Genomic DNA, 27,957 nt, shown 5'->3' with positions numbered 1-27,957 from the left:
CTCACGGGATGTGGCACAATATGGCACGCGTAAAGATGGGTCCCTTCGCTCTCCTCTGTCTCCACGCGCTTTTCTTCCGCGTCCTCGTGCTCTCCCACAGCAGCATCTATGAGCGCTCGGCCGTCCCTCGCGCCGTGGTCCGCTCCGTGGCTCGCATGGACGGAGACGTGATCATCGGCGCGCTCTTCTCCGTCCACCACCAGCCGTCGGCGGAGAAAGTAGCTGAGCGGAAATGTGGGGACGTCCGCGAGCAGTATGGCATCCAAAGGGTGGAGGCCATGTTCCACACGTTGGACCGGATCAACGCCGACCCGAACCTGCTTCCAAACATCAGCCTGGGATGCGAGATCCGAGACTCCTGCTGGCACTCCTCCGTGGCCCTGGAGCAGAGCATCGAGTTCATCCGGGACTCCCTCATCTCCATCCGGGATGATAAGGACGGCTCCAAATGGTGCATCGACGGCACCCCGTCCCACCAGCCTCCACCCTCCAAGAAGCCCATCGCAGGAGTGATCGGACCGGGATCCAGTTCTGTGGCCATTCAGGTGCAGAACCTCCTGCAGCTCTTCAACATCCCGCAGATCGCCTACTCTGCCACCAGCATCGACCTGAGTGACAAGACTCTGTTCAAGTACTTCCTGAGGGTTGTGCCCTCTGACACCCTCCAGGCCAGGGCCATTCTGGACATCGTCAAGCGATACAACTGGACCTATGTGTCTGCCGTGCACACGGAGGGTGAGGCCTCTATCACTGTTCTCCCTAAATCACCATCATGTGTCAGCATCCATGTTAGTCTTGTAGTGGATAATATGTTGAGTTTATAGGGACTTCATCGTTCATTGTGTTATTTTCGATTTTGGCATCACTACAGTGTGAGATACATACATGTGCTGTGATATTTTAGGCTATTATATTGAAAGTAGTCAGGATTATTATACAGCTCTTTCCCCACAATACTTTATAGATCATTTTCACATGTAAAGTATCTGCCTGTCACTGTCTCAGTCTTTTGCTCTCAGGCTTTTTAAAGCAGGTTTTTGCAGCCACAGATCTTCATACGCAGTGTGATTGTGGAGTTGGGGTTTGTGTGGACATTGCTTCAAGCATCTTCCCACAAACCCTAAACATCGTCACACAGGCTGTGTTATTCGAGTCTTGAAGCTAGTTTTAAAGGTTTGTATCAAGCCAAACAGACAAGGGACTGTTTTAACACTAACAATTTAGGTGTTCATTTGACAGTTTAAACTAATTCCATGGATAAGTCAGGAGGATGAGGCTAGGATGAAAAAATTACATTAATGTTTTGCATTTCTCCATTTTCACATAGTTGAAATACATTTCATATCTCCATAGAAACCCTTGCAATAATATTATTTAGTTTTTCAAGCCATGGTGGGCTCACTTTTTTTTTTTTTTTAGAACTCTTACGTTAATTTGTTCAGCTGAGCACAACAACAGTGTATTATAGTGCAGACAGGAGGTAAAAAATAGAGAGGAGTTGGGTAGACAGAGCAAGTATTGTGAAGTAAATTATATCCATAGCTTTTTTTAATTAAAGTTTTAGTAAATAACAGTCATTGAAGTTCAACTAAAATATGACTGACAGGCTATATTACCCAAGATCCCCTGAGGAGCTGTGGACTCATGGGGAGTCTAAAACATATTTGGAAAGTCCCGCTATAGTTAGATGTTGGAGAGGGGGTTTAACACGGGTTGCTATCAAATAGATGAAGAGAAGGCGATATGGAGCTGTAGTACCTGGACTCATAAATAGGTGGCGTCAGCTGTCTGACCTTCAACATACAGCAGGTGCCTCTGGGACTGAAGTCATAATTTAAGAGTAATGAAAAGCCAGTCAGGGGAAGGATGGATTTTATTGCAAGCAACATCATTTACTCAACGGGCTTCAGTGTGAGTGATAAAAATAGGATACTTGTTTGCTTTATTTGGAATTAGATTGAGTTTTTTCTTTTACATGCAAGAGACAACAGAGAAGTTTGGAGCCACAGTAAATGTTTCAAACTGAGACTTTACATCCTAATTTCTCTGATGCAGACCTTACCCTGACCTTTGAGGAGCCATAAATAAATCCACATGTTTGTTTTGCTCTATCTCTACTTATCTCTGAAACGGTGGTCACGACCGGCTTAAGCTCATGAGTTTTCTCTCTCCACCACCTTAGACAAGTAATAGATGCAGCTCGTTCCCGTGGCAACAGCCAGGGCTGTGGAATTGCATAAATTACCTGTCCTGATTATCATCAGACTGGTAGGAATACTCAAAGCAGGTTTTTGGTATTCATTGTTAAATGGGCTGTCAACTAATGTACCACCACCACCCACCTGTCTCACAGTCTAGATGGAAAGAGTAGAATAATTGGGTATCATTATTTCCATTTACCAGTGGGAGAGTGAAATGAGGCAACTGAAACTATCATCAAAGGACTATTGGAAAACCAACACATGGGCACATTGTGGGCCAGAGTAAATGCATTACTGTGATGCCTATTTCATTTGTCGCCTTCCTTGCTCTATAAAGCCATGCCACACAGATAGTATTTGTCATATAAAGTAGAGCGGCCTGGAGGCCCCTAGAAACCCTGGCTCCTTATCAAGGCACTCGCACAACAAATGTTTTCAGATTTTGATGGGGAAGAGGCTCTTAATTTCCTTTTTGAAAACATGCACATTCAAACACACACACACACACACACACACACACACACACACACACACACACACACACACACACACACACACACACACACACACACACACACACACACACACATAGACACATGTTGGAGCAGGCACAAGTGATTGGATTGTCTGTGTAATCCAGCTCTCATGCTAAAGAGCTGTGGGTTTTATCAACATTCCAGATCGTGACACAGTAGTACAAGCACTGCAGTCCGCATGGAAATAGAAGATTTAGACCTCAACAGCTTTGCCGGGCTCTTGATTGGGATGATGTACTGTTAAACAAGGATAGCTATCGTCACCCCTTTTGGCTTTGATTGCAATCAGTAGCCAGCAAACTCTCTGACACTCATTATGAGAGGATCAGAGCTTCAGCTCAGTCAGAACTTGACACACTGACAAACTGCTCGGGGACAATGTCCACACTAAACGTGAATGTTAAGACAAAAGCATTAAAAACATTAACTTGTTTAGCCATGCCTTAAACAAAGGCACCAAAAGTACAAACACATTTTCTGCTTTGCACTTTGTTTGCAATTCTGCCACACTCCACTTGCAAAACACTACACACTCTTTCTTACATTAGACACACATGTTCAAAAATAAACTCTCTTGCAATCATTGGGAAAACCCTTCTATTTTTTCTTTTACTTCTGAAACATATCTGAAATCAGCAACACACACACATGCAAACAGTTACACACTACTGTAATTATGTTTTTGCAAGTAACAAGGCATGTGAAATGTTCATTACTAAACCATTGAGTGTGTCACTTACAATCAGGAAATAATTCCCTGTATTTTTGACGAACAATTTGTGAAAATGCCAGAGCCAGTGTATTATCCATATCCACAAAGGCCAATTAAAGAAGTGCGATTACCAGACAGTGAAAATACATTTCACAAGGAAAAAGTTTAATTGTTAAATTCCAGTAAGGACAGAATGTTTTTTCCTGCAGATTTCTCACTATTTAATCTATTTCCTTCATCACCGATAGGAAACTATGGGGAGAGTGGCATGGAGGCCTTCAAGGAGCTGGCCTCTCTGGAAGGTTTATGCATTGCCCACTCAGACAAGATCTACAGTAACGCGGGGGAGAAGCACTTTGATCGCCTTTTGAGGAAACTACGGGAACGTCTACCCAAAGCTCGTGTAGTGGTGTGTTTCTGCGAGGGCATGACAGTCCGAGGACTCCTGATGGCCATGAGGAGACTGGGGGTGTTTGGGGAGTTCCTCCTCATCGGCAGGTATGGATATTTTTTTTAACCTTTTGATTCACAGTTGAGAGCATCTATCTTGATGGCAATAAATTGGTTAACAGGCTGGAAGGCTGCAAGATGCGGTGTTGTCCTCCTGATGTGCATGTCACCAAGGCAACCGAGAGAATTAGACCACATACCAATAGCGCTGAATCGAAATATTCTCCAGCAATGAATAATTGGTATTTCTGTCACAGACACAAAACTAGAGAAGGGTACAATGCCTTCAGTCCATTCTCTCTCTTTTGGGCTGTCTCTTATTTGCTTTTTCAAGGCAATCAGAGAGATTTTGCTTTTAGCAATTAAAGAGAGGTACAGACATATCAATTTAAGACCATACTGAATCCACCTGAATTGTAAAAATCTTTCCTCGTTGTGATTACGCCACTTGACATTCACTCCATCTCTTGCTTTCCATTTTCTCCAACTCCTCTCTTTCTCTGTCTGTTAGTCAATGTTGAGTGACAGTGACTGACTGTAGCTGCAATCTTAGTCATTACAAAAGGGCAAGTCGTCTCACACACATATACAGCTGCACATTGCACCATTAAATAGCCCTAAAGGAACCTTCACACTTGTCAGTAAAAGCCACAGAAACCTTCATGCTACTTTTCAGTTCATTCATGCGATATCTTTCCCACATCATTTCAGAGAGGGACGAGTTTTTCTTGGCCCTGGTCTGTTGTAGGGGCAATGATCAGCCGCATGTTATATGAGGAGGACATAATAAAGACAGCTAAGGATGAATGAGACTTGTAGCCTAGCAGTAATCGTTGGAGATTTGATGAACACTGCATGAGTGCAGCACAGTGTCGACTTTGGTCTTTTCATGGGATATCTTGACAGTAAGACAAATGCAAAGAAACTTAATATTGTCTTTTTGAATGGCTACAATATCTAATAGATTTGAATTTGACCTTGTTGCGTTCGATACAATCTCGCAAAGAGTTCTTCCTTGTATGAAGATACAGACGGTTCTCCAGTCTAATAGACACTTCTCTATTGGCTGGCACTGTGGGCTTTGTTTCGTGACATTGCCATTATCCTTGAGGAGGCCTTTCCTATTTCCTGTAATATCTCCTAGTGGTGGCAATAAGGGAAGACAAGTGCTTCTCTTACTTGCCTCTGTTTATGTTGTATGTGTTATATTCAACACATTTGTGCATATTTAAGTTCTTGGCAGGGCAAGGCACTCTATCTTTTCAGAAACATAACATGCCTTTATCCATTATAATGACACTCTAGGGTTACATTCCTTCACATATCTCCCTCTTCTTTTTTCCTCCATAGGAGATGGGAAAGTGGGTCTTTTTTTAGCTTTTGTGGAAGTCTCCATGGGCAGAAGAAATGCTTCTGGGTCAGAGAGAGAGAGAGAGAGAGAGAGAGAGAAAGGGAGAGAGAGAAGGAGATAGAGACACAGAGTGTGTAAAGATGACAGAGGGAGTCTGGGTCAACACAGATGCCGAGCCATGTGGCTCTTTCTCAGAATGTAGTGAAAGACTGAATGAGGCTGTCAGACAGGTATTATCTCATCAAAGGGGAGCTTGTTTTCCTAATTCATGCTTTCACCTCTAAAAAAGCCTCTTTCATGATGTGTGTGTGTGTGTGTGTGATTGTGGAGTTGGAAGAATGTTAGATACACAAATTCAAACAAAGAGTGAGCAGAGCAAGAAGAGTAAAGACAAGCAAATCTGTTGTCGAACATCTAATGCACCGGCCTCTCTTTTAATTGTATTATCATTAACCATTCTCTACAAAAATCGAATTGCATTAAAACTAGTAATGTGGCACAAAACAGAAGTATAAAATGTGCACCTCAAGTCTTCTTCAGTTTTTTGACATTGAAGATGTTATAATCAATATTTTCTATTAACAATGCACCAACGACAATGTGTTTGTAAAAGGGGTCAATCGTAGTAATGAACACACTGGGAACTATCACCCAACTCTGTAGTTTCACTTTAGCTCTAAGCGTTTTCATATTTTTCAGCTCACTGTTTTTAAGGCTCTACCTGCCCAGTAGAAAGCTAGTGCCTAACTGGTGAACTTGATGGAGCGTTGTTCATCGTTTGGCCAAAAACTTGACTCCAAATGAATACTTATGGTACTATGTGTCTGCTGGATGAGTTAATAGGCAACTGTTTGCTAATATGTTCACCATATCAACTTAAAATATTATAATGGTGTGTTTACAGGTTACACCAATGACCTTGCGCTGCTTGCAGATTGAATTGTACCGAGTAACACCTACATATGTAATGACAACATCATTTCTGTTACTTTTATACAAAAAAAGGATAAATTACTGTGCAGCACTACAGTTGCACAGCAGTGCGCTCTCTCGTATCACAACAGGCAATTGGAAAGCGTCTTAATATAAACTAAATGTTTCATTACTTTCTGTATGAGTCAACTACAACACTGGTAAAAAAATCTAAGTTATTATTCTGCCTTGAAAAACATCACTAGCTTTAAAATCAACATGGCAACAATGAAGCCAGAACAAGGCAGCACTGTTGCAGTCGTCGCTATCAAAGATTTCTCACAATTATAGCATCCCGTCAGGTCAATCAGCGTAACAATTTAAATGTCAAATCACCACACTAAAATGCATCGCCCCTCATTACAGTCAGTCAGCAGTGTCACAATATTACATTTTAGGATAGTGGTGTTTTAGCGATTGCACTACTTTGGGGTAGTCAGTATAATTTGTAAGGATGACAAGCTGTCTGCAGCAGCTTGAAGCAAAATCAGTGAGGTGGTGAGACAGTTATTGGCTTATTCATCTCCTTGACCTTATAAATCTCTCCATTTTAGTGCACCCGGCACAAACAAACAAAACGGCTTTAGAGATGCCGTACCCAACATTAAAAAAAAATTGGAAAATCCAAGAGCAGGCAGTGGAGAGGATCATAGAACACCACGGAGGCAGACAAAAACACTACACAACAGTGGCTACATAAACTACATGCAGAGAGTTTTGAATCTGAGGGCTTTTGTTTCAGCTGCTCGGCTAACCTGCTCTTCAGACGAGGGCCGGGTGGGGCTGCGTGCTCGACCCACTTTATCCCTGACCTGCAGACTCTGCTCTGCATCACTTCAACACTTTACATCCACTCTGCTGTGCTATTGTCAGTCAACAGGGCTCTTGTCTTTCTCTCTCTGTGATGTCAATCATGATTTAGCCAATCAGCTGCCTCAATTTCTCTGATTTCGCGATTGTATTTCGTGATTGTACACACACACGCACAAGAGATGACATTTATTCCATGCAAACACTCAAATACACACAAATAGCACACAAATACAGACACGCTCCCGACGTAGATTATCCACTTCATTCCAATCAAGAAGACATTGATTTCAGACTTATTTTGCTCAAGTACATTTCAAGTGATGAGAAACATCTGCTTCGGCAGAATGAAGCTGGAAGTGAATTAATGTAACCTCAGTTATATTGTACAGCTGAGCTGGAAGCTGGTTGCTGAACAGATTCAGTCAATTCTGCACTGGGTTGGTTGAAGATTGATAGGAGTAGATTGTCAATTCTTTGGTTGTGGAGACCTGCTGGTCTGTCCACAGATTAAGGCCGAGACCCCATCATATTAGATGTAACAAAGATAAATAGAGATGAAGGTAGAGACAGAGAGATGGGGAGAAGATGATAAAGCTAAACACTGTTGGGAGTAGATCTTGTTAGTTTATTATCACTGATTTGTGAAAAACCAAGTTTTAATTTTTACATTTTCAGATAAATTCTCAATAGGCTTAGAAATTCTTCCACCTAGGCTCATAAAACGAGACCTTTTGGACCCTTGCCTTTAATCAAGTAGTGTGGCGTTGTTTGCCACAGCGACATAGGGAGGAGTTTTAGACGGATAGATGGTTTGGTAAAGCATATGACTTTGTTGAACTTTGTTGGTCTTAACTTTGAATTCACTAATAAATATTTTATATTAACGTTGGATAAAACGGTTATGTGTCCTTTGTATTGCCTGTATAAAGTTACCTTGTTCCAGCCACAGTTGCTTTCAACGAAAAATCCTTCAAATCAACATAGCAGGAGGGTCGGAGTGGCAGACATTTTTATGTGTACTGTTCCATTTGTTCTTGTCAAATTAACACGGTAAACAGTTCAATGTCCGTTCTACTCCTATTCTATCTCTATGGGCTTCATTTAACTGTCATCATAGCCAACTTTAAATGTATGCAAATACAAATCAAAGTTGTTTTTGCAGCTTGATTTGCTGCCCTCAAGTGGAGAAAAATCAGCTTACTCAGGTTTAACAAAGTGCCAAAATCTCACCAAATCTTAGCGGTGGCTGTCACCTGATCAATAGGCGTGTTAGATTAGTAATCCAACATATGTGTTGTTTTTGAAGGCAATGAAAAAAATGACATATTTTGTTGTTGTAGGAAGAAGGACTTGTTGCATGTAACACATCGGGTAATCTCATGAAAGCATTTGCTCAATAAAGAGCTTGTAATTGGAGCCTGGGGGGAGTTGATGTATTTTCACAGATCAGTTTTTTAAGGAAATGAACAGAGTTTTGCTTTTCCTTTCATAAACTATCAAAGACATTATGCAGTTCCATGACAAATAGACCTTGCCAAGATGAATTAGAAACATCAGGCCTCAACATCTTTCTCAAAGCCTCTTTGAAGTTGATATGGATTTTCACCCAAATAGTTTAGGATGCAACTCAGAAAGGAACATTTGTATGTCCATTGGAGAGAAAGCAAAAGCTACAGGTAATACACATTATGAGCTGAATATATGTATGAAAATACAATCATTGTTACACTTTATCCTCAGAACAGCCACACGACTTGTAGAGTGAAGTTATTTACTATTAAGTTTCACGGGGAGACCAGGAAGTTCGTGTGTAGAACAGTGTGTGCTTCATAGAGTGTACTTGATGCAGTAATACAGCAACAGACTGTTATTATATATGCCTGTTATTTGACCACAGAGAGCAATACACACAATGACTCCCAGGAGGTCGCTGCCCATTTTATTACAGATCCACCACCATGTTGCTGTTCGTCAGCTGTGACCAGTGCTTGCAGCCAAAGAGCCTTTTTGCTGAAGCACTTGTTCCATTAATAGATTATGTTTATAGAGATTTTTTACCTTATCAGCGGAATCATTTTGCACTTTAGAAAATGAAAAGCAATCCAGGCCCCAATATTTGGCCCTTGAAAATCTGTTTGGTACATTAGATACCTCGTTATGGAAGCAACATATTTGTGTTTTGTAACACACTTTATAACCAATTACATAACAGACACACTTGATAGGAGTAAAAAGTACCTAGCAACAGCTATATACTGCACATTCGGGACACAATCGTAAATCGAATAGAGTCATGAAGATTCTTAAAAACAACTATTCCATGAGTACCATACTTATTTAGAAAATCACCATGGTTACTTTGACCTTTTTGCTGTCTTTTTTCAGGCCTTGAGGTCAAGCCAAGTCTTACTGCTGAAATATTCGTAGTGAATGTGATGGAATATGTCTGTGAGCTCACTAAGCTGACAGGATTGTTTCCATGTAAATATCTGTCAGTGTGTGTTTTAACTAAGGTTTCCCCGAGGTAATCACCATTAAACTTTCTTCCAGTTAAACTGAGTATCACAGTCAATTTCTACCTACTCAGTATAAAATAAAGAAATTGCCATGAAATCATTTTTCAGCTTTGAAAGCTAAATATACATCTACTGTACAGTGTATTTTGTAATCATTCCCTCTATGCCTGTTCCTCAACACCCAGCCCAGTTCCTGGCAGCATGGAGTAAAACCACCTACCCATTTGCTTGCCTGCTCGCTCTTTTGCAATTAGCTCCATTCGTTTTCTCTCTCTCTCTCTCTAATGCTACTTGAATGCTGTTATTACTAAACATCATTTGCATAAGCTGCTTCTCCACATGTAACGCTCATTTCTGCCCCTGTCTTTCACACACAGTTTCGGTCTCGGTCCCATTTTGAATGCTTGCTTCTGTTTGTTATTTTTTTATGTTGTTCTCAACAAAATGGACACTGAGACATAAATGTGGATGTTCTGCCTCTGTAACGGCATGGCCAAGTCATTACCAGGGTATGATTGAGTCTTTTAAGACTGTGCTGAGGTGCGAGGAAAGCTGTGTGTCACATGCATTTCTGCATTTGGTTGTCCTATTCGATTTCCTGTAACAATAGGACTCAGGTTTTGCTCTGAGCTTGAATAAATGAAACGTTAAGGGCGCCAGAGAGTAAAAGAGGGGAGTTGTGGCGCTACACACTAAGCAGCCTTTTCCCTGTCATCTCTAAGGCTTTCATCTCCTTCCCATCTGAGGAAGGAGAGCGCAGAGGATGTGAAATTCTGCCTATTGACTTGCAAGTCATTTGGCAAATAGCAGGGTATGAGCAAAGGGAGAACATATCTCTGGCAATAGCCGCAAAAAATAAAAAAGGATCTTCCTCATCCAGAATTGAAGATGTACAACGGGTTAAGACAGATTTTTTAAATTCTAGGCTTTGCTGTAATCCATCCTTCATAAATTCTTCTCAATCAAACGTTAGAAGTTATATTCAGATTAATGAAAACAGGATTGAAGAAATTTTATGACAGCAGATAAAGATTTACATTTATCACCTTTACTTAATGTTTAAAGTTTAAAAGTTTAAAATGAAACACTGTAAATGATAGCCTTCTTGCTTTATATAAAAAAATCACAGGCTGTTTTCTCTGATCCTCGACAATTCTCCTCTTCCCCTTATCAGGATTACTTTTATATGTGTGAGGCATGATCCCCATGACCGACAATATACTGCACTCTTTTGCTACGCTCTCTCTATGAAACATCTTTTTTTTTGTTAAGCTTCCAGTGAGAGAACAATAGCGACTGATACATTTCTATGAATGTAACTTAAGGACTCAGAGAACAAGAGAGAAAGTGTGGCAGGCAGTAGAGGTGTGCGCTGGAACTGAGAGAAAAAAACTGAAGAGCGCTGAGCCTCTACCTTTATGTTATTCCCTCTGTGCGACATGACTCTGTCCTCTCGACCCTCTGCAGTAAAGCAATCTGCAAGTTTAGTGAGAGTTTATTGGGGCACATCATGCAGGAAATCAAGCTCAATATATTTTTTGTTTGCAGTGCAGGATTTACTATACCACTGGAATTAAAGGCTTGTGTGCTGCGTTCGCTTCCAGTCACCATGGAGATTTTGTTTGGGCTCATAACAGAGTTGGTGCGATCGTCTCACTGCAGATCTGTCATTCAGTCTGTCAGCAGTGCTACTAACACAATAGTCCCGTCTCGTAAAATATGGCTGACATCTGAAAAATTCCTCCCAGCACCAACAGCAACAAAGATTATAATTATAAGATAAGGACACACTGTCTGCATTAATTTAGTCATGGAGCCGTGCTTGCGTTACTCGTACACACATGGCTCTGGAAATCGGTACATTCATGTTGAGCCAGAATTTGTGATTGCATCTGTTTGTGTTCTACTGAGCACAATGAGCTGCATCTGAATATTTATAACACGCCTCTGATGTTAATTGAAAGCAGCCACACATTGTCAAGGACATCTCTTTCTTTCCAATGGATGCCTTGTGTTCCCTTGTGCGAGTGGATTGGTGAATGACATTGGAGTGATCAGAAATAGCACACTGGCTTTGCATCTGGACATGGTTGTCACATCCTGATTTGCAGAAGCTGAAATATTTTCTTGCACAGATAGCTAATATTGGACCATTTATTTCTTCTCACGTACAACATTTACAAATCGCCTCATTAGGAAGCTGAGTAATGCAAAAATGCAATTACATACAGCCTTCAATCCTTTATATAGTCCTGTTTAGGCTACAGTGTTTACGTGTGTGCAAAGTAAATTATTTTGGAATAACAGGCGATATTTTGTTGTATTATAGGTGGGTCTGTTATTTTTTGTCTGTTTTTTTCACTTAATTACATTTATTTTGCACCCCTAACAATTTATACCTTCTTCTCAGTGAAACAACAAAAATGGACCTGAAGTAGTTGTAATTATTGCAATAAAAAGCAACCAAAAAGGATCATGGAAGCATTGAGAAAAATGAAGGAATCCTTCAGCTTCAGTATTCCAATCAACCTGTAATGGCTTTACATTAAATTTAACAACTAATAATAAGACCCTGTCATCCATCAGTCACTGCTACTGCTGTAATTGGATGCAGAGACTTTGTAAAGGGTTTTAGTAGTGAATCTACGTTCCTTGGTAGTAAAAAGCAAAAAGGATTTTCTCCCAGCAGTGTTCCCTGTCAATGTAGAGGAGACTGATCCCCCAACTCAAACTGGGGCATGATGAATTAGTAAAAGCAGCTTGGATGGGCTTTTAAAGGCTCCCCGGCTCTCTCAGGGTCTTCTGTGTCACCTCAAGAGAGTCAGTCTGCTGCCGCCATATAGCTAACAAGCCACCACCACTCCTGTTTTAACTGCACAGAGTTGTAGAAATAAGAGTTATTGAGGAGAATGGGAAAGCAGGGAGGGAGGGATAAAGACAGAAAGAGAGGCGTTAATGTTCAGCTGAGGAGAGAAACCCCTGCTTGAATATTTCTTCCACTGCCAGAGCAGTTTTGAATTAATTAAGAATGGTGTGGGATCACCGTAGACATAAATGTAGAACAGAAAACAGAAGTTACCTCTAAGAGCTCCTGCTGTATTAAATTAAAGAGAGCTTGCTGGGAAATAGCTTAAAGCATTTGCATAAAGGTGCACCGGGTAGGAACTGGACAGAAGTTTTGTTTGAAACACTCTTCAACAAAAGTTTTGAAGTATGAGGTCTATTAATTGGTTTTGAGGCTGTTGTACAGTAAGCACATAGTTGCTTTACACACTTACACCATAATCCTCACAGATTTCACAGGTTAGTAGGAGTACTGTTTTGTAATTAGCTGTCATATTTGACACCTTCAGAATTCTCACAAATCAATTTTGTAACAGAAACCTTCAAGGGGAACCAGCATGTCTACAAATAATTATTATTCAAAATTATCCACAAACCAACATTTCTTCATTTTCAAACAGCCTATGTTGTCTTAAAAAAAAAGATAATATTCCAAATGCTATTCGAAGGTTATTCAAGAAGTCAAATAAATGTAAGTAGCCGCATAACTTAAAAGGGTTAAAATGCTGCTTGCACTTTATACACCTGATACTGAAGCACATATTCCTGCTAACAATTATGTACTCTGAGATCTGATAGCTCCTCCCACCACTGAAAATGAGATAGAAGGACAACGATTGAAAGGACAAAGTGAGACAAGATGTTATGAGGGGAGTAAATGAAGTGTGTGTGAGAGTTAAAAACTGATTTTAATTGAATAGAATAATGTAAATCTTGTAATTAGGCCGGTTGACATTCTGTGAATCACAGACAGTTTAAAACAGTTTTAAAGTTTTTCCATTAACTACCTGAACTTTTATTCTAACATATTGCATAGAGCAATTAGGAAACTCTTGATTCCCCTATCCTCCCTTTCCTCCTTTTTAAAGTAACTCTTCCTCTTCATCCTCCAGGGGAAACAGCGCATGTGATTAAATCTCTGCCCTGCCAATTAATTCATGGCTTCATAAATATACAAATGTGCTATCAAACTGGAACTAGTTCATCTGGGAGAGTCGGGGGAGCTCTCAGTCTACTCACTGTTGTATACTACTCTATAAATGATCCAGCTGTTCTCTTGTTGTGCTGGTGTCCTTCTGTGCTCCTCGAAACAATGCCACACATCATCAAGTCTCAGTTAATCACTGAAATATGCAAGTCATATTATTAAGCATATGGCATCAAAGGAATAGCATCCTGCTGACTTTACTTGGCGAGATAGGCACTGACTTAAATGATTAATTTAATGTAATTGGAAAGTTGAAGGATAATAAAGAAATTACATTAAGTTTATACTGTCACAATTAGACTCAGTCTTGTGGGTTTTACTTTTTTTCTGTTCACAGTGCCTAAATTACATTTGTACTGTACTTATTTAGGTTTATAATGTAACATGGACATGGATTTAATGGTACAATTCCTACCAACAGCTGAAATTGGTGTCTTTTAACCATGACAACATGCTTTCCTTTCATTCTTTTAGCGTTTTTTGTTGCTAGATGAGTAACAGCTCATGTGAATAGCTTTTGTTATGGTCACATGGGTCCTTTTTGAAGGCACTGGCAAATGAAAACGCTCACATGTTTAAGGGCAATGACAAATTACCTATTTTGTGTTTAAGGTATGAGGATTGTTGGATTAACCATAAATACTCAAAGACGTAGTGTTTGTGTTTGTGAAACTGGCATTCAGTTTGTTGCCTTTGGGTCACAAACCTCAGCCTTCTTAACTTTTCAAGTTAAAATTAATGTTAAGAGCTATTTCAAAACAACTATATCAACGCTATGCTTTGTTTAATATCTCAGACCTACTTCCTTCTGCAGCCTTTAGTGCAATAACTGTAAAACTAATTACCAACTTGAACAGCGTTGACTCCTTAATCTGCTTTAACAGGTGTTCCTCTGGTAAATCTGACTCAGGTTATGTAATGACGGCGTTCCGGTATGCGGTATGAAGCGGCGCAACATTGAGGTGACATTAAATCAGATTTTGTCCCATTAGGCGTCCCTCAGATGGCTCAAGTGTTTTTGATGAGCTGTTTGGAGTTCTTCCAGACAGCGCCATCCTGAGAGAGGAGAGCGAGAACAGAGAATGTCATTTGACTTCATCACAAACTCCACTGTGAGAAACAGTCAAGCATGCCTTCAATGCCTCATGCCTTATTCATGGAGAGTGCTAAACCTCTCTCTCTTTATCTAAAAAACAATCTGTTCTCCACTGTTCTGTTGGAGCAAATATGTAAAACAATGAATAACAATGAATAGACCGTAGTAAATGCAGTTACCATGTCAAGGAAAGTACGTTTATGATAAACACTAATCTTTACAGTGTGTGTCTTTGTGTCTCTATCTGTACTACATCAACTGAAAGATAGACGGAGGGACAGAGACAGTAATCACCTGGAGCAAATCAGGGAAATGTGACTAGGACTGATGAAGTTCATGTGGGGCGGCTGTGGCGTAGTAGAGAGCAAGGTAGTTCTCCAATCAGAGGGTCGGTGGTTCGATACCCGGCTTCAGCAGTCGATGTGTCCTTGGGCAAGACACTTAACCCCAAGTTGCTCCCGAAGGCTTGCCATCGGTGTGGACTGGATGTTGCATGAGTGTTAGTTAGAGTCTGATGGTGACACCTTGCATGGTAGCCTGTCATCAGTGTGTGAATGGGTGAATGATATGTAATATACTACTGATTGTAAGTCGCTTTGGATAAAAGCGTCTGCTAAATGACTGTAATGTAATGTTTCCGACTCTTAACTCATTTAGCTGAGTGAAAGGAATGACTCAGTTGAATTGTACTTTTAAAATATACAGCAAACATTTCAGGAGACACAACATGCGGATATCCTTAGACATAGAATATGTTGTGATCATTACCATATTGCTGTAATTTTGTACTCTCAGCATTACTCAACACTGTTCTTGTCTTACAGATCGCGCTCCCTTGTCTCGTCCAACAGTAATTGTTGCAGACAATTGCAGTAAAAGCACACATGTATAATTTAATAGATCCTAGCTTACCTTACTTAACACCATTCATTAAAAAGCATCACAATTTAATCACTTAGACCAAGCAATCTTTTGTCAACTTTATACATTTGCTGTATCACAAATCTTCCATAAAAGCCCTACAAATCTGAACATTGATATAAAATCTGTTCTGTTTCCAATGCATTTGTGCAAAGATGCAAGGATATATCTTCTCAGCTGCATCCCATGCAACAACACATCCAGCTGGCTCTGATTTCAGCTCCATTGTTGTCCAAACCTCATGCGCTGTTTGACATGTTTGTTCATTACCATGAATGTGGGCACTGTTTATTATGAGTTAACCCCTTATACATCATTCTGGTAATGAAGATACCTATTGGTGCACTGAATGTGTATTCTTCCGTGATAGAAATTAGACCCAAAAAAATGCACAATTCGCTCTTGTTTGCGTTACGTTTTCTTAGAACAACTAAGAAAAAATAATAAAGAAAAATATAAAACATCGCCAGCCTCATCGACTAAATTCCCACTTCTCAATATGCAGACTCAGAGAGACATGTAAGGGACAGCGGAAGCCATAACTTCAGGTTGACATGGTCTCTATTTTCAGGATAATTTCCATACAGGCTGCCTGATATATATAGGCATCCTCGAGGAGGGATATACTAGCTCATTCACATTGGTTGCAAAGTTTCCTCCTCACAAATTTAGTTGAATGTCTCCTTTTTCGTGACTGACGTTAATTGTGGACATAAAGGCCAGAGATTTTGACCCGCACACACACAGAGACACACGCACAAGTCCTTATCCATCACCCAGAACATCCCATGTGTGCGAGGTAATTGGTTCCATGGTGAGTCATACCTAATTGGTGTGTAGCTGTCAATAACACAGGTATTTCAAAGAAGTAACCCGGAGCCATCATTAAAGAGACACTGAATAAAATAGAGCCGGTAACCTCACTCCAGCTCAGATTTAGAGAAAGAGCAGAGCTCAAAGTGGTGCTGTTTATGTGTTAATTTGTTTTTCAGTGGTGTTTCCCATTTATCTTAGAGCCCACTGGCCAGCTGTGTGACCAAATTGGCTTGGTAGGGAAAACATTCTCACACAGAGGGTTACACAAGGAAACAAACAAGCAAGCTGAAGGGATTGTGTAAAGCCTACAATTACAGTTGAGGCACTAATGGTGAGATTTCCATCCTCTTCTTTGAGGATTGCTGCAGTGGACTTGAGATAAGTCTCCAACCAGCGCTGCCACACTGATTTAAAACAACATTGTACAAGTGTAGAGGCTGTAGTCTACCTACATGTAGTGGAAGCTCATTATTTAATTAAAATCAGAACATGACCAGACTTTGGGTTTGTGCACTGATGTTGTTCTTTAATTCCATTTGCTGTCATGAGAGAAACCTTCACATTAGTCTCGATCTGAACTGCTGCTGATGTTTACTGCTTTGTATGTCCAAATGGCCTTCGGTAGTTAGTAGTTCTGTTGTGCTGCTGTACATGCTCTACAATCAAACTGTCCCCTTAGATGTGAAAATAACAAATCAGTTACCAAATTAAAATCATACAGTTCAAAGATTTCTACTCACCAAAAACGTCTGTTTACTTTTTTGCAAAGCAAAGCAATCACATCAACCATCAAATGCAGAATCATTACATTGATCAGTGAATGAATTGCCGTTCATACAGCAGCAATGTTCTAGCAATTCTGACTGTCCTCATTTGTTAGTCCCTATGCAAGCATTTTATATAAGGTTGATAGCTCAACAGCTGACTATTTGCAATAGAGTTATCGCATCATGATCGTTTCTGTTGCTTTTGGGGTCTTTAAATCAACTTCTAACAAACTGAGGGCTGAACAGACAAAGATGCTTTTGGTCACCAATGAGGGGAGCTTGACTGCTACGAATTTGTCCAGTTACAGCTGTGATTCAGTAATATCAGTTCACTTTGACGATTTGGTGGTTGAAATTTGCTTGTACATGTACTGAACCCCTCTACTGCCCTGTCCCCCTAAGAAAAGACAGAAAATCATGAATGAAAAAGAGAATCTATCCTTCAAAGTAAAACTGGATTAGTGGAAGCTCTTTTGTTTTCGTTGTGTGATATGAAATTACTATAGTGTCAATGACGCTGCTCTTGTGAATAGTGTTATGGGCACGTCTGAATTAGCAGTTAAGTTTAAATGATAATTACAACAATGCAATATAAAAGACATGTGACAGTAACAAGTGAACACTATCATGCGATCGATATGTTAGGCTCTTCTTCTCTCTCTCTCTTGCTCCTGCAGTGATGGATGGGCGGACCGTTATGAGGTTGTGGAGGGTTTTGAGCAAGAAGCAGAGGGAGGAATCACCATGAAGCTGCAATCAGAGGTGGTCAAGACCTTTGATGATTACTATTTGAAGCTACGTCTGGACACCAACACAAGGAACCCGTGGTTCTCTGAGTTCTGGCAGTACCGTTTCCAGTGCCGCCTCGCAGGCCACCCACAGGAGAACAAGAACTACAAGAAAGTCTGCTCCGGTGGGTGACAACAGAAACATGTATATCTCTGTAGTTTATACTATCACTTACTGTCAGTGAGAGTAGATGGTTGAATTTGACCAGAGTGCTAAACTCATGAATGATAACAACAACTGTGTATTTTTTTTCTCTCTGTTTTCCTCCCTGGATATCTTCTCCTTTTGCTCCCAAAAGGTGATCATGGTAAATTGTGTTCTCGGCATTTAAATGCACAATAACAACTTTAAATTCTAACAAAAAAAGCAATCAAAATTATAAAGTAATCAAATGAGCAAAGCAATAATTGCTCAGCATGCTTTTAATCAATTGATAAAAACAATCAATTATGTGTTTGTGATGGTTACTATCTCAGAGCAGTACAGGATTTGTCTACTTTCTCTCTATCACATTTTTATACACCTCTTTTATTCCAAAGACCTTCAAGGTGGTAAGTGCATTTTTCTTGTCACTACTATGGTGATGATTTCATCTGAATTGCACCTGCACTCTTCAAGCATTTGACTCCTCCAAGACAGGAAGAGTTTGACTGATGCTCTCTCTGACACAATACCATCTGTGATTTTTAAAACTACTATTTCCTAAAATGTGAGATGTCTTGATCCTGGCAGTCTCAGGCTCTCAGCCAGAGCGAGGATTGCGTTATTCAAACTCTGATGTGGAGCACTGGGCTTGTTTATGAGGAATAACAAGGAAATGGCCTTACACTCTGCACAAAGGAATGGCTCACCGTGCACAAAATGTTCACCATTAAGGCTGAAATAGATCTCGCTGTATTAAAATGAATCACACCCTCTTCTGTTTGTGCATGTTTATGTATTTGATAGATGCACTGTCTTAGGGGGGCAAAGAAAATGTTTAAACATAGAGGAAACTTTGGAAACAATATCTTCATACAAGGATGCAAAAAATGTAATCATTTATACCTTTAATTACCACTCATACAAAACATTTAGGTTGGACTGTGGGGAGGTGCCTTTAGAGGGCTGGTGGTGAAGTGAAACTTTGTGTTCAGTCTTGGGTTTTTTCCCAGAAAAATGGGGGTTCTCCACATCTGTTTCCTACTGAGCTTTTGGATATCATGTTGGGATTTCCTTGTATGTTGATATATTTTGCTGCAAACGAAAGTTCTGCTTTGCAATAGATTCTCCAGGTCTGGTAATCATGCATTATTCAGTATGTTCCTACGGTTTCACTGCAGTTTGAATACATCACAAAACACCTGACACACAGGAAATCTTCTTAAATTGTAAAAAATGACAAAACTTCCTTCCCTTACCTTCCCTCTCCTTTTCCCCCTCTAACAGGCAATGAGAGTCTGCATGACAACTATGTTCAGGACAGTAAAATGGGATTTGTCATCAATGCCATCTATGCCATGGCTCATGGCCTCCATGATATGCACAAGGAGTTGTGCCCAGGGCAGCCAGGGCTCTGTGAGGCTATGGACCCAATCGATGGCAGCAAGCTGCTGGACTACCTGCTGAAAACATCCTTCAGAGGAGTCTCAGGAGAGGAGATTTATTTTGATCAAAACGGAGACACCCCAGGAAGGTAAGAGGATGATTAAGTGGCGAGAATATAAAAAAGACAGGAAAATGGAAATAGAGATTTCATATATTCAACGTGGTTGTATTCTGTAAATGTCTCCCGTCTAAGACTTTCCTATTCATTAGCAGGCGTATACATGCACACAAGTGTGCACCAGTCTTGAGCACAGAAGGATGTAATTAGTTTGGACTGGAACAGATTCAGTGGATTGTCCGCTGTGGCAGCCACTTTCATCTCTCTTCAGTCCACCAGACAGCATTTGACAGTCGGAAAACACAGCCGTGTCATTACTCCGTCTAGGGGTCAGGTGGAGCACCTGCTGGTCCAACATATAGATGAGGCCACAGTGTGCACTGGCATGAGCTCTTGATGTAACACTAACAGGGTTGTAAGCTGTTTAAGAGACTTTGGATAAAAGGTTTGCTAAACTGCGGAATCCTTATCATTAAATTACCTGTCACTCTCTCCTTCTCCCCCTCCATCGCTAACTCTCGCTTCTATACTCTTTCTCTGTCCGTAATCGTTTCACTCTCACCTGTTCTACTCCATCCCCCTTTTAGTATTTTTTTCTTTGTGTCACTTAATAAACTTGTCCTTGCTCATCTCTCCGTCCCTCTCTCTTTCCATCCAGATATGACATCATGAATCTGCAGGGTGTGAGTGATGGTCACCATGACTACATAAATGTGGGCTCCTGGCATGAAGGCATCTTATACATCGATGACTTCAAGCTGTGGCTGAACAGCAGTGACATGGTCCGCTCAGTCTGCAGCGAGCCCTGCTCCAAAGGACAGATCAAGGTAGGGATTCAAATCCTCCAGCATTAAATGAACTCCACCGGAGTTAATTTAGTCTGAAAAACCTGAAGTCATTAACATTAACATAGGAGTGAGACTGTGAAGGTCCAAAATTACCAAGAAGTGTTAATTCAACACTGTGCCAGTTACGTAATTAAATACCAGCAGAGCCAATTTAACATTGATTCTGCTCTAACTTGCTAATTTTCTGTGCAACAAGGAGATGAGTTTGGGCAGGCAGATACGTAATTAGTTTTTACAAAGGACTTGGTCTTTATCAACTTCAGAATGCAATCGCAAGTAGGATACTCTAGAATGCTCTAGTCCAGTTGGGTGCTTGCCTATCCAATGGAGTGTTGTTTAATCCATGTTTGTCCAATTCTCAGCCGGGTAATAACAATTTCTTTTTTTGGGCACCCACTCCGTATTCCACCAACGCCTACATGTTTTTGTATTTTGTACAGTTGTCTCCGAGTGTCACTTAAGTCCCAGTATTCTTACCAGGTTTTGCAAATAGTTATTTGTGATTGTTTAAACTCTGCTTTACTTAACGGTACTTGTATGTCAATTAACTATCATTTAAAGATTGTTAAGCCAACATATCTCCTTCTCATTCCCCTCCACCCCAACGTCAGCAAGAACCAAAAGGGAGCTAATATCAAATCCCCTACAAAATAGTCTGTGGAGCACATGGAAAATGTCATGCAAACTTTCCTACCTGCATGACGACTGAAAGGGCAGCTAAGCTATCAGCAGCGATTACGACACTGGGTTGGTTACTTTCTTCCACCCATTGTGATGCTAACATTAGTCCAATGCATTCAGCTGTGTATGTTGAAAGGTGGTCTTATATTATCTTTTCCCCCTAATACCTCACAACGATGGCTGAGGAATGCAGCACCTGTGTGCCCATTCTCTGGTCCGTTTCAACCATCTGTAAATATGAAAATCTTCTGTGCGTCAATATAGTTTTGTACTATTGTCCCCTTTGGTACCAATAAATGTTTTCTTTGAATTTTAGGTAGGTGGGTTTTACTGTGTCGTTGCAGATTAACCCAATATGCTAACATACACTTGATCTAACTTATCCTCAGCAGCAGCGGCAAGTAAACTTTGAGGATGTTACTCTGTCCTACATTCTGGCATCCTGCTTTATCAATTAAATATTATGGAGAAAAATAATTTACAAGCGCATGTTTTCTCTGTCTAATATATATCACGATGAAAAATGTCCCTTTCATGATAAACCAATGCAATTTCAAGTCTAGTTTAAGTTTGCACAAGTGAACAAATAATATACTGTGCCTTTCAGAAGAAAGACAGTAAATAAGATAAACTGCTATTGAGCCCAGTTTGAAGATGGCCTGATTTGCTTCATCTTGAGCTGACTGTTTTTAGTCTAGCTACACTCTTAGCTGCCCTGAGGGAGGGTGCATCCTCTCTCCTGGCTGCTCACGCTTCCCCCTCTATCTGCTTTGTTTCCTGCCCCACTTATCACCCTGCTTTACATATCACAGTGCTGGTAAAAGCTTCCCTGGGAGCAGAATGCGAAATCAGCTGGCCTTGTTTTATAAACAGTTTGTCAGTGGCTCAAAAAGATAAAAACAACATATCCCTGACTTTTTTATCCCCTTGATGCTGACTAACTGTTTAGCTTGCCGTGGGTGTGATGTGCTTCTTATCGCGGTTTGATCAGTGTTGTAACTGGTTCCCGAGATGTCTGTGACACCTGATTGTTAATGTCTGGCCTCTCTGCGTGCAGGTGATCAGGAAGGGCGAGGTGAGCTGCTGCTGGATCTGCACCACATGCAAGGACAATGAGATTGTCCTGGATGAGTTCACCTGCAAGGCATGTGAGCTAGGATGGTGGCCCGATGATGACCTAGAAGGTAGGAAAGACAGAACCAGATGCTCTCAACCAATCCACTTTTGATTTTATTAACAATGTTCATTGATACGTCTTATTTCTTATCTCTTTACCAAATCTCACTCATTATTTCACCCATTTCATGTATTTGCTCCTAGCTAACCTACCTTTTGCCTGCTCCTTGTCAGGTCATTTACATCATATAACCCCAATCTCACTAAAACAGCACAAACACTTTCCCTCAAACTATTTTGCGCTCCCAAAAATCCTCCTCCCCCATAAGCCCTTTCACACCCTGACACCTCCTTTCGCTGATGCTTTTCATCATCCAGGTCCAATGACCCTGCTCTCCTAGCTTTTCTCAACCTCCAGACTACTCTTCCCTCCTCCCTACTCCCTTGCCTTGTTGTGACCCAGTGGTTGTTTTGACAGCGATTTATAGAGTTGAGAGGAGCTCTCAGTTCCCAGGTGTAAAATCCTATTACTGCCATGAGAGGCTTGGGGATGCATTTCAGCAGTCTGTCGAGGAAGAAATTCTCCCTTCACTCTCATTAAATGTCCGTATCTGGAGAATACTAATAGAGAGAGAGCTGGTATCCTATTCATAGAGTGAGGTTGTACTGTCCATATGTTCACTCATTTCCTCTTTAAGGGCAATTACCTAAAATTAAACCTTTGTTTTTAAACATAATTTTCTTGTTGTGCTGGCTTCTATTGGAAGTCAATTTGGATTTGCCCAGAGTCCATGCACACCACAAGAGTAAGCTTTGTTTTGGAATTATTCAAAGGTTCTCCCAGCTTAGATAGGACAGCATATGTTTTAGAGGAATAAGGGATTTGAGGATTGTGTAAGATCAGATACAGATAAGAGCATTTCATCTTTGCCACCCTTGTCCATTTGCACGCAGTGTGGCTGATGCCTAAGTAAACTAAGCAGGGTGGGTGGTCAATAAAAAATAAAAAATAGCAACAGTTCACTGCTGTGCACTTCAGGCACTTTCCCCTCAAGTGTTCCTCAGTGTGCTTTTGCTGAAGTGCTTTTGAATAATATCACAGCGTAACAACTGATTTACACCTTCATATTTGCAGAAATACCTCTCAAACCTTATGTTGAAAATATCCAGGCTTCCTGAGGCAACTAAAATTTTCAGATTTCCCATGATTTGACATATTGGGAGTTAGCAATGCAGACCAGAAGTGGGTTATTCTGTGAGTAGCCTTGCTTGTGATGGCAGTGACTGTAATGCTATTAGCAGCAGCATGTAATTTATGGAGTGTTAAGCTGGGGACGTCTAGGGATGTCAGTTTTCTCCCATTAAGCTCCATAAACTTCCTCTGGGTGTTGGATGGCAACTAGTGCATCATGACAGAGTCAACACACATACCTACACACATATCTGCACACACATATTTGGCATATAATGAGATGAGAGTATTCTGACAGAACTGGAGCTTTGACACTTGCCAATTACTTCCTGAGCATTTTTAGGCCCTCTTGGAAGTCTCTGATGCCTGCTACACACCTGACTTACCTTGTGTCTCCAAATCTGTGTTGCTCTCCTCTCTGATTAACCCGACATCTCCTCTGCTCTTTTCAGGCTGCCAGCCGCTGCCTCTGAAATATCTTGACTGGGCGGATGTGGAATCCATAGTGGCAGTGGTTTTCTCCTGCGTTGGCATCCTCATCACTTCCTTTGTCACCTTTGTGTTCATCCAGTACCGTGATACACCCGTGGTGAAGTCCTCGAGCAGAGAACTCTGTTATATCATCTTGGCAGGCATCTTCATGGGCTACATCTGTCCATTCACCTTAATTGCCCGTCCTACGGTGGCCTCCTGTTACTTGCAGAGGCTCCTGGTCGGCCTTTCATCTGCCATGTGCTACTCTGCCCTGGTGACCAAAACGAACCGCATCGCCCGCATCCTGGCGGGCAGCAAGAAGAAGATCTGCACCAAAAAGCCCCGTTTCATGAGCGCTTGGGCCCAGGTTGTCATCGCCTTTATGCTGATCAGCATGCAGCTAACTCTGGAGATCACGCTCATCATTCTGGAGCCTCCTGAACCCGTCAAGTCCTACCCGAGCATACGTGAGGTCTACCTCATCTGTAATACTAGCAACGTAGGCATGGTGGCGCCGCTGGGCTACAACGGCCTGCTGATTCTGAGCTGCACCTACTATGCCTTCAAGACGCGCAACGTCCCGGCCAACTTTAATGAGGCTAAATACATTGCCTTCACAATGTACACTACCTGCATCATCTGGTTGGCCTTTGTGCCAATCTATTTTGGCTCAAACTACAAGATCATAACCACATCCTTCTCCGTCAGCCTGAGTGTAACAGTGGCACTGGGGTGCATGTTCACGCCTAAGATGTACATTATCATTTCCAAACCAGAGAGGAATGTCCGAAGCGCCTTCACCACATCTGATGTGGTGCGAATGCACGTTGGAGATGGAAAGAACGCTCAATGCGGGGGCAACAATTTCTTCAGAATCTTCCGTCGGAAGAAAGCTGTGACTGGCAATGCCAAGTGAGTGACCTTTTACGTTGTTCATCTTGCTAGATTCTATTTTAACAAAATTATAACATGCCTAAACACTCAAATGGTACAGTGAGTTGTATAAAGCTGATCTTTTGGCATTTCACTGAATAAATCATCAAATGAACATGCAGGTGCCTATTTTTTGAAAGAATGTTTGAGTGTTTATGCTTGATGTTAAAGGTCACTTTAACTTTCCACTACCCCAATCGGTGTAAAACCAAACTGATACATTGATGTAAAAACGGTAAGAAATGAACACAGATGTATGTGGCACATCCCCCTCCCCCTGAGGGGCGTGAAATATCATCACTGAAATTAAGCTAAATTTCACAGAAAACCCAAGACAGGACATTTTGATGTTGTAGATTTAAAGCGAACAGGCCATGCTCATGTATCAGTGATTATTTAAGTATGGATAGACGCATCTAAAATAGATATAAGACTTGCATATAACTTTTTTGAGATCCACAGCAGTGACACATGGACAGGTATCTAAAGTAAGGAGTGGGGCAGAGTATGAGAGTGATCCCAATCTGTTTACGTGTTGTCTCCCACCCTTGCTATGCAGCCTTTCTAATCTTTTAACCCTTTAACCTTCCAAACTGAGCAGCATAATGTCTGCAAAGTGTCGAGGCTGGCAAATGTTTAGGCACGGTGGTCATTCAACTCATTTCCTGGAGAGCTGCACTGTCAACTTAGACATATTATATTATTGTATACAACCAGAGGACTCATCAGCCACTCACTAGCCAGATGATCATAGATGGATCATAAAGAAAATCAGCAAGTTTGAGAAAAATGTTATAGCCGAAGTCTATTGAGGTAGTGTTGTTGTGTGGAAACCTTTTGTTTATTCTATTTAAGATACTGCATTGTATTATGCTTGATTTTAATGAGTAATATAAAGTAAAAGGTGTAGCAAGTAACTATTCAATTAACTATATAATTAAGTTGGCTCTCAGCTTGAGTTTGTTAATTAGTTTTGTATCCACCAACAACTTTAACCAGCCTATCTGGGTGAATTAAAGAATCACTTGCCTCTGACATGCTGTCACTTATGAGTTGGCAATAGAAAAAAAAATGTTTTTGACACTGCGGCCCTCCAAAGAGGAGATCTGCCACCCTGCTGCTTTCGGTTTATCCTGAATTAACCTCATATTTAACTTTTCTCAGCATGAAAGCCCTTCTCCTCCCCACCTCTCCACTCCAACTAATCACATTAGAGCCAGTCCTAGCTCATTCTGCACTAAACTCTGTGTCGTCTTCAGCCCAGCTCAGTCACCAACTAAAATACCTATTCAGACTGCATGTGTCTCATTTGACTATATAAGCAAATAGTTAAGACAGGAGGAATTAGCTGGTTGGCTCCTAATTCTGTAAGCTTAATGTTCTAAGCAATTTCAAGATCATAATGCTGTCTGCAGCACATTATGACTCACTATGTTTGTGAAGTGCCACAGTTGATAAAAGTAATGCTCCTTAACGCTCATGAGTGAACCCCTTAGCAAAGCTGTTAATGTCGAGTCATGTGGTTAAAAAAGTATTTTAACATGCTTCAGAAATGTTGAAATGCTGCTGCTCAGTTCTGTTACGTTGCTGCTATGTTGATGTTGTTTTGCTGAAACCACGTCCCGGTTTCCTGTGATAGTAACTTGGGTCTTTATCTCGTTCATAGTTCTAATGGCAAGTCTGTGTCATGGTCTGAATCAGGTGCAAGACACCCTCCGAGCGGGGGGAATGTGTGGCACAGACTGTCTGTGCATGTGAGGAAACAGGAAGCCGGCTTGAATCAGACGGCGGTCATCAGGCCCCTAACTAACACCCCCGACCCCCACAGTTGTGCGCCCCCCACCTGCGACCTTGGCACAGAACCCCATCCTCCCCAAGAACCGTGTGGCGCTAAGCCTCTGTACAACCTGGCGGAGGAGGACGACGACGAGGGAGATTCCCAGCGCCCCCTCTGGACCCCGACTTGCTCTGTACAGACGCAAGGGCTGGAGTCTAATTTAGATAAGCCAGCTTCTTATTTGGCCCCTCACTTGATGGGCTGCACCACAGAGCGCTTACAGGGGGCCGTGGTGGACACACACAGCTCCTATGTCCCTGCACCTAATGAGCACACTGCCAGGGAGGCCATCCCTTCCAACGAGCCTTTGAGCTTGACCCCATCTAAGTTTCCTTTGGCACCACAAGTGGGGGTGTTTGAAGAGATGGGGTCCGAGGACGAGGAACTGGACCTCTTACACAGCTACATTTATGATGCCAAGGAGGAGGGGGAGGACGGGGAAGGCCAGGATTTAACTCCGCACAAGGCAAATCTGGAGGATTCCCTTGCTCTGTCGCCCCCCTCCCCCTTCAGAGACTCTGTGTGTTCGGGGGAGTCTATCGGCAACTCCCCCATCATGGAGTCGATGCTCGGATGCCCTCCGGGCTCAGTCTACACCTCAAACACCCTCCAAGACTTCGCACACAGCTCCTCGACACTGTGAGAGCCAAACAGGCGCTGACACAGTTGCTGTTCACACAGACATATTTCCCACGTACAGGTTCATGCACACACACAAACACACACAAATATATACAGAGACATAGTGTACAACATTATTTTATTATCATTTTAAGTTTTTTGCATTTCTCTTTTGCTCTGTCATTTGGATTGCTTATTATGTATTACTCTGCTTTTACAAGTAAGGGGTTAATCAATATTATAAGTAGAAAAAAATAGGAATCATTCATGAGTGCTTATATTCCTGAAGGGCTGTCAGTGCACAAAGCCTTTCTGTAAAATGTGAACTGGGAAGAGTGCCAAAACCAGTCAGCTCTCATGCCAAATTGTGATGAATTAAGCAACACGGAGAATCATAATGAAGGATGTAGCTGTGGTTCTCATAATGGCAGTGCAATTAAATGGTCTAGGAGAGACAAATGGAAAGACAAACACATGTCAATGTGTATATACTCTATGTGCACTGTAAGATACAACCAGAGTCCAAACTGGCTCTTAGGACCGCAGTAGCTGAAGCGCATTTCATGCCAGTTTTGATTAGCTCTGCTGCTCTCCGCTGCACACCTACAGGTCTGTTCAT

General features: G+C 41.4%; 1 protein-coding gene across 1 annotated transcript; it reads left to right on the top strand.

Moving 5' to 3' along the window:
- Positions 1–8: 8 nt before the first annotated feature.
- Positions 9–27,360, top strand: grm1a (glutamate receptor, metabotropic 1a). Its single transcript, XM_054618738.1, has 9 exons — positions 9–735; positions 3,698–3,947; positions 17,880–18,115; positions 18,290–18,298; positions 19,420–19,666; positions 20,295–20,463; positions 22,223–22,349; positions 23,926–24,859; positions 26,547–27,360. The coding sequence occupies exons 1-9, from the start codon at positions 9–11 to the stop codon at positions 27,358–27,360; spliced, it is 3,513 nt and encodes a 1,170-aa protein (XP_054474713.1).
- Positions 27,361–27,957: the final 597 nt, after the last annotated feature.

Source organism: Anoplopoma fimbria, chromosome 18 (genome assembly GCF_027596085.1).
Source record: "Anoplopoma fimbria isolate UVic2021 breed Golden Eagle Sablefish chromosome 18, Afim_UVic_2022, whole genome shotgun sequence".
Classification (NCBI taxonomy): Eukaryota; Metazoa; Chordata; class Actinopteri; order Perciformes; family Anoplopomatidae; genus Anoplopoma; species Anoplopoma fimbria.
Note: the sequence above shows the minus strand (reverse complement) of the source record. Positions and strands in the feature narration are given on the sequence as shown.

Bases quoted from the DNA above. Each gene is read 5' to 3' on its own strand.
- grm1a (XM_054618738.1), top strand. From the start codon at position 9: ATGTGGCACAATATGGCACGCGTAAAGATGGGTCCCTTCGCTCTCCTC. The intron at 20,464-22,222 runs GTAGGGATTCAA...CTCTGCGTGCAG, and splicing joins GCTCCAAAGGACAGATCAAG to GTGATCAGGAAGGGCGAGGT. The intron at 24,860-26,546 runs GTGAGTGACCTT...TCTCGTTCATAG, and splicing joins GCTGTGACTGGCAATGCCAA to TTCTAATGGCAAGTCTGTGT.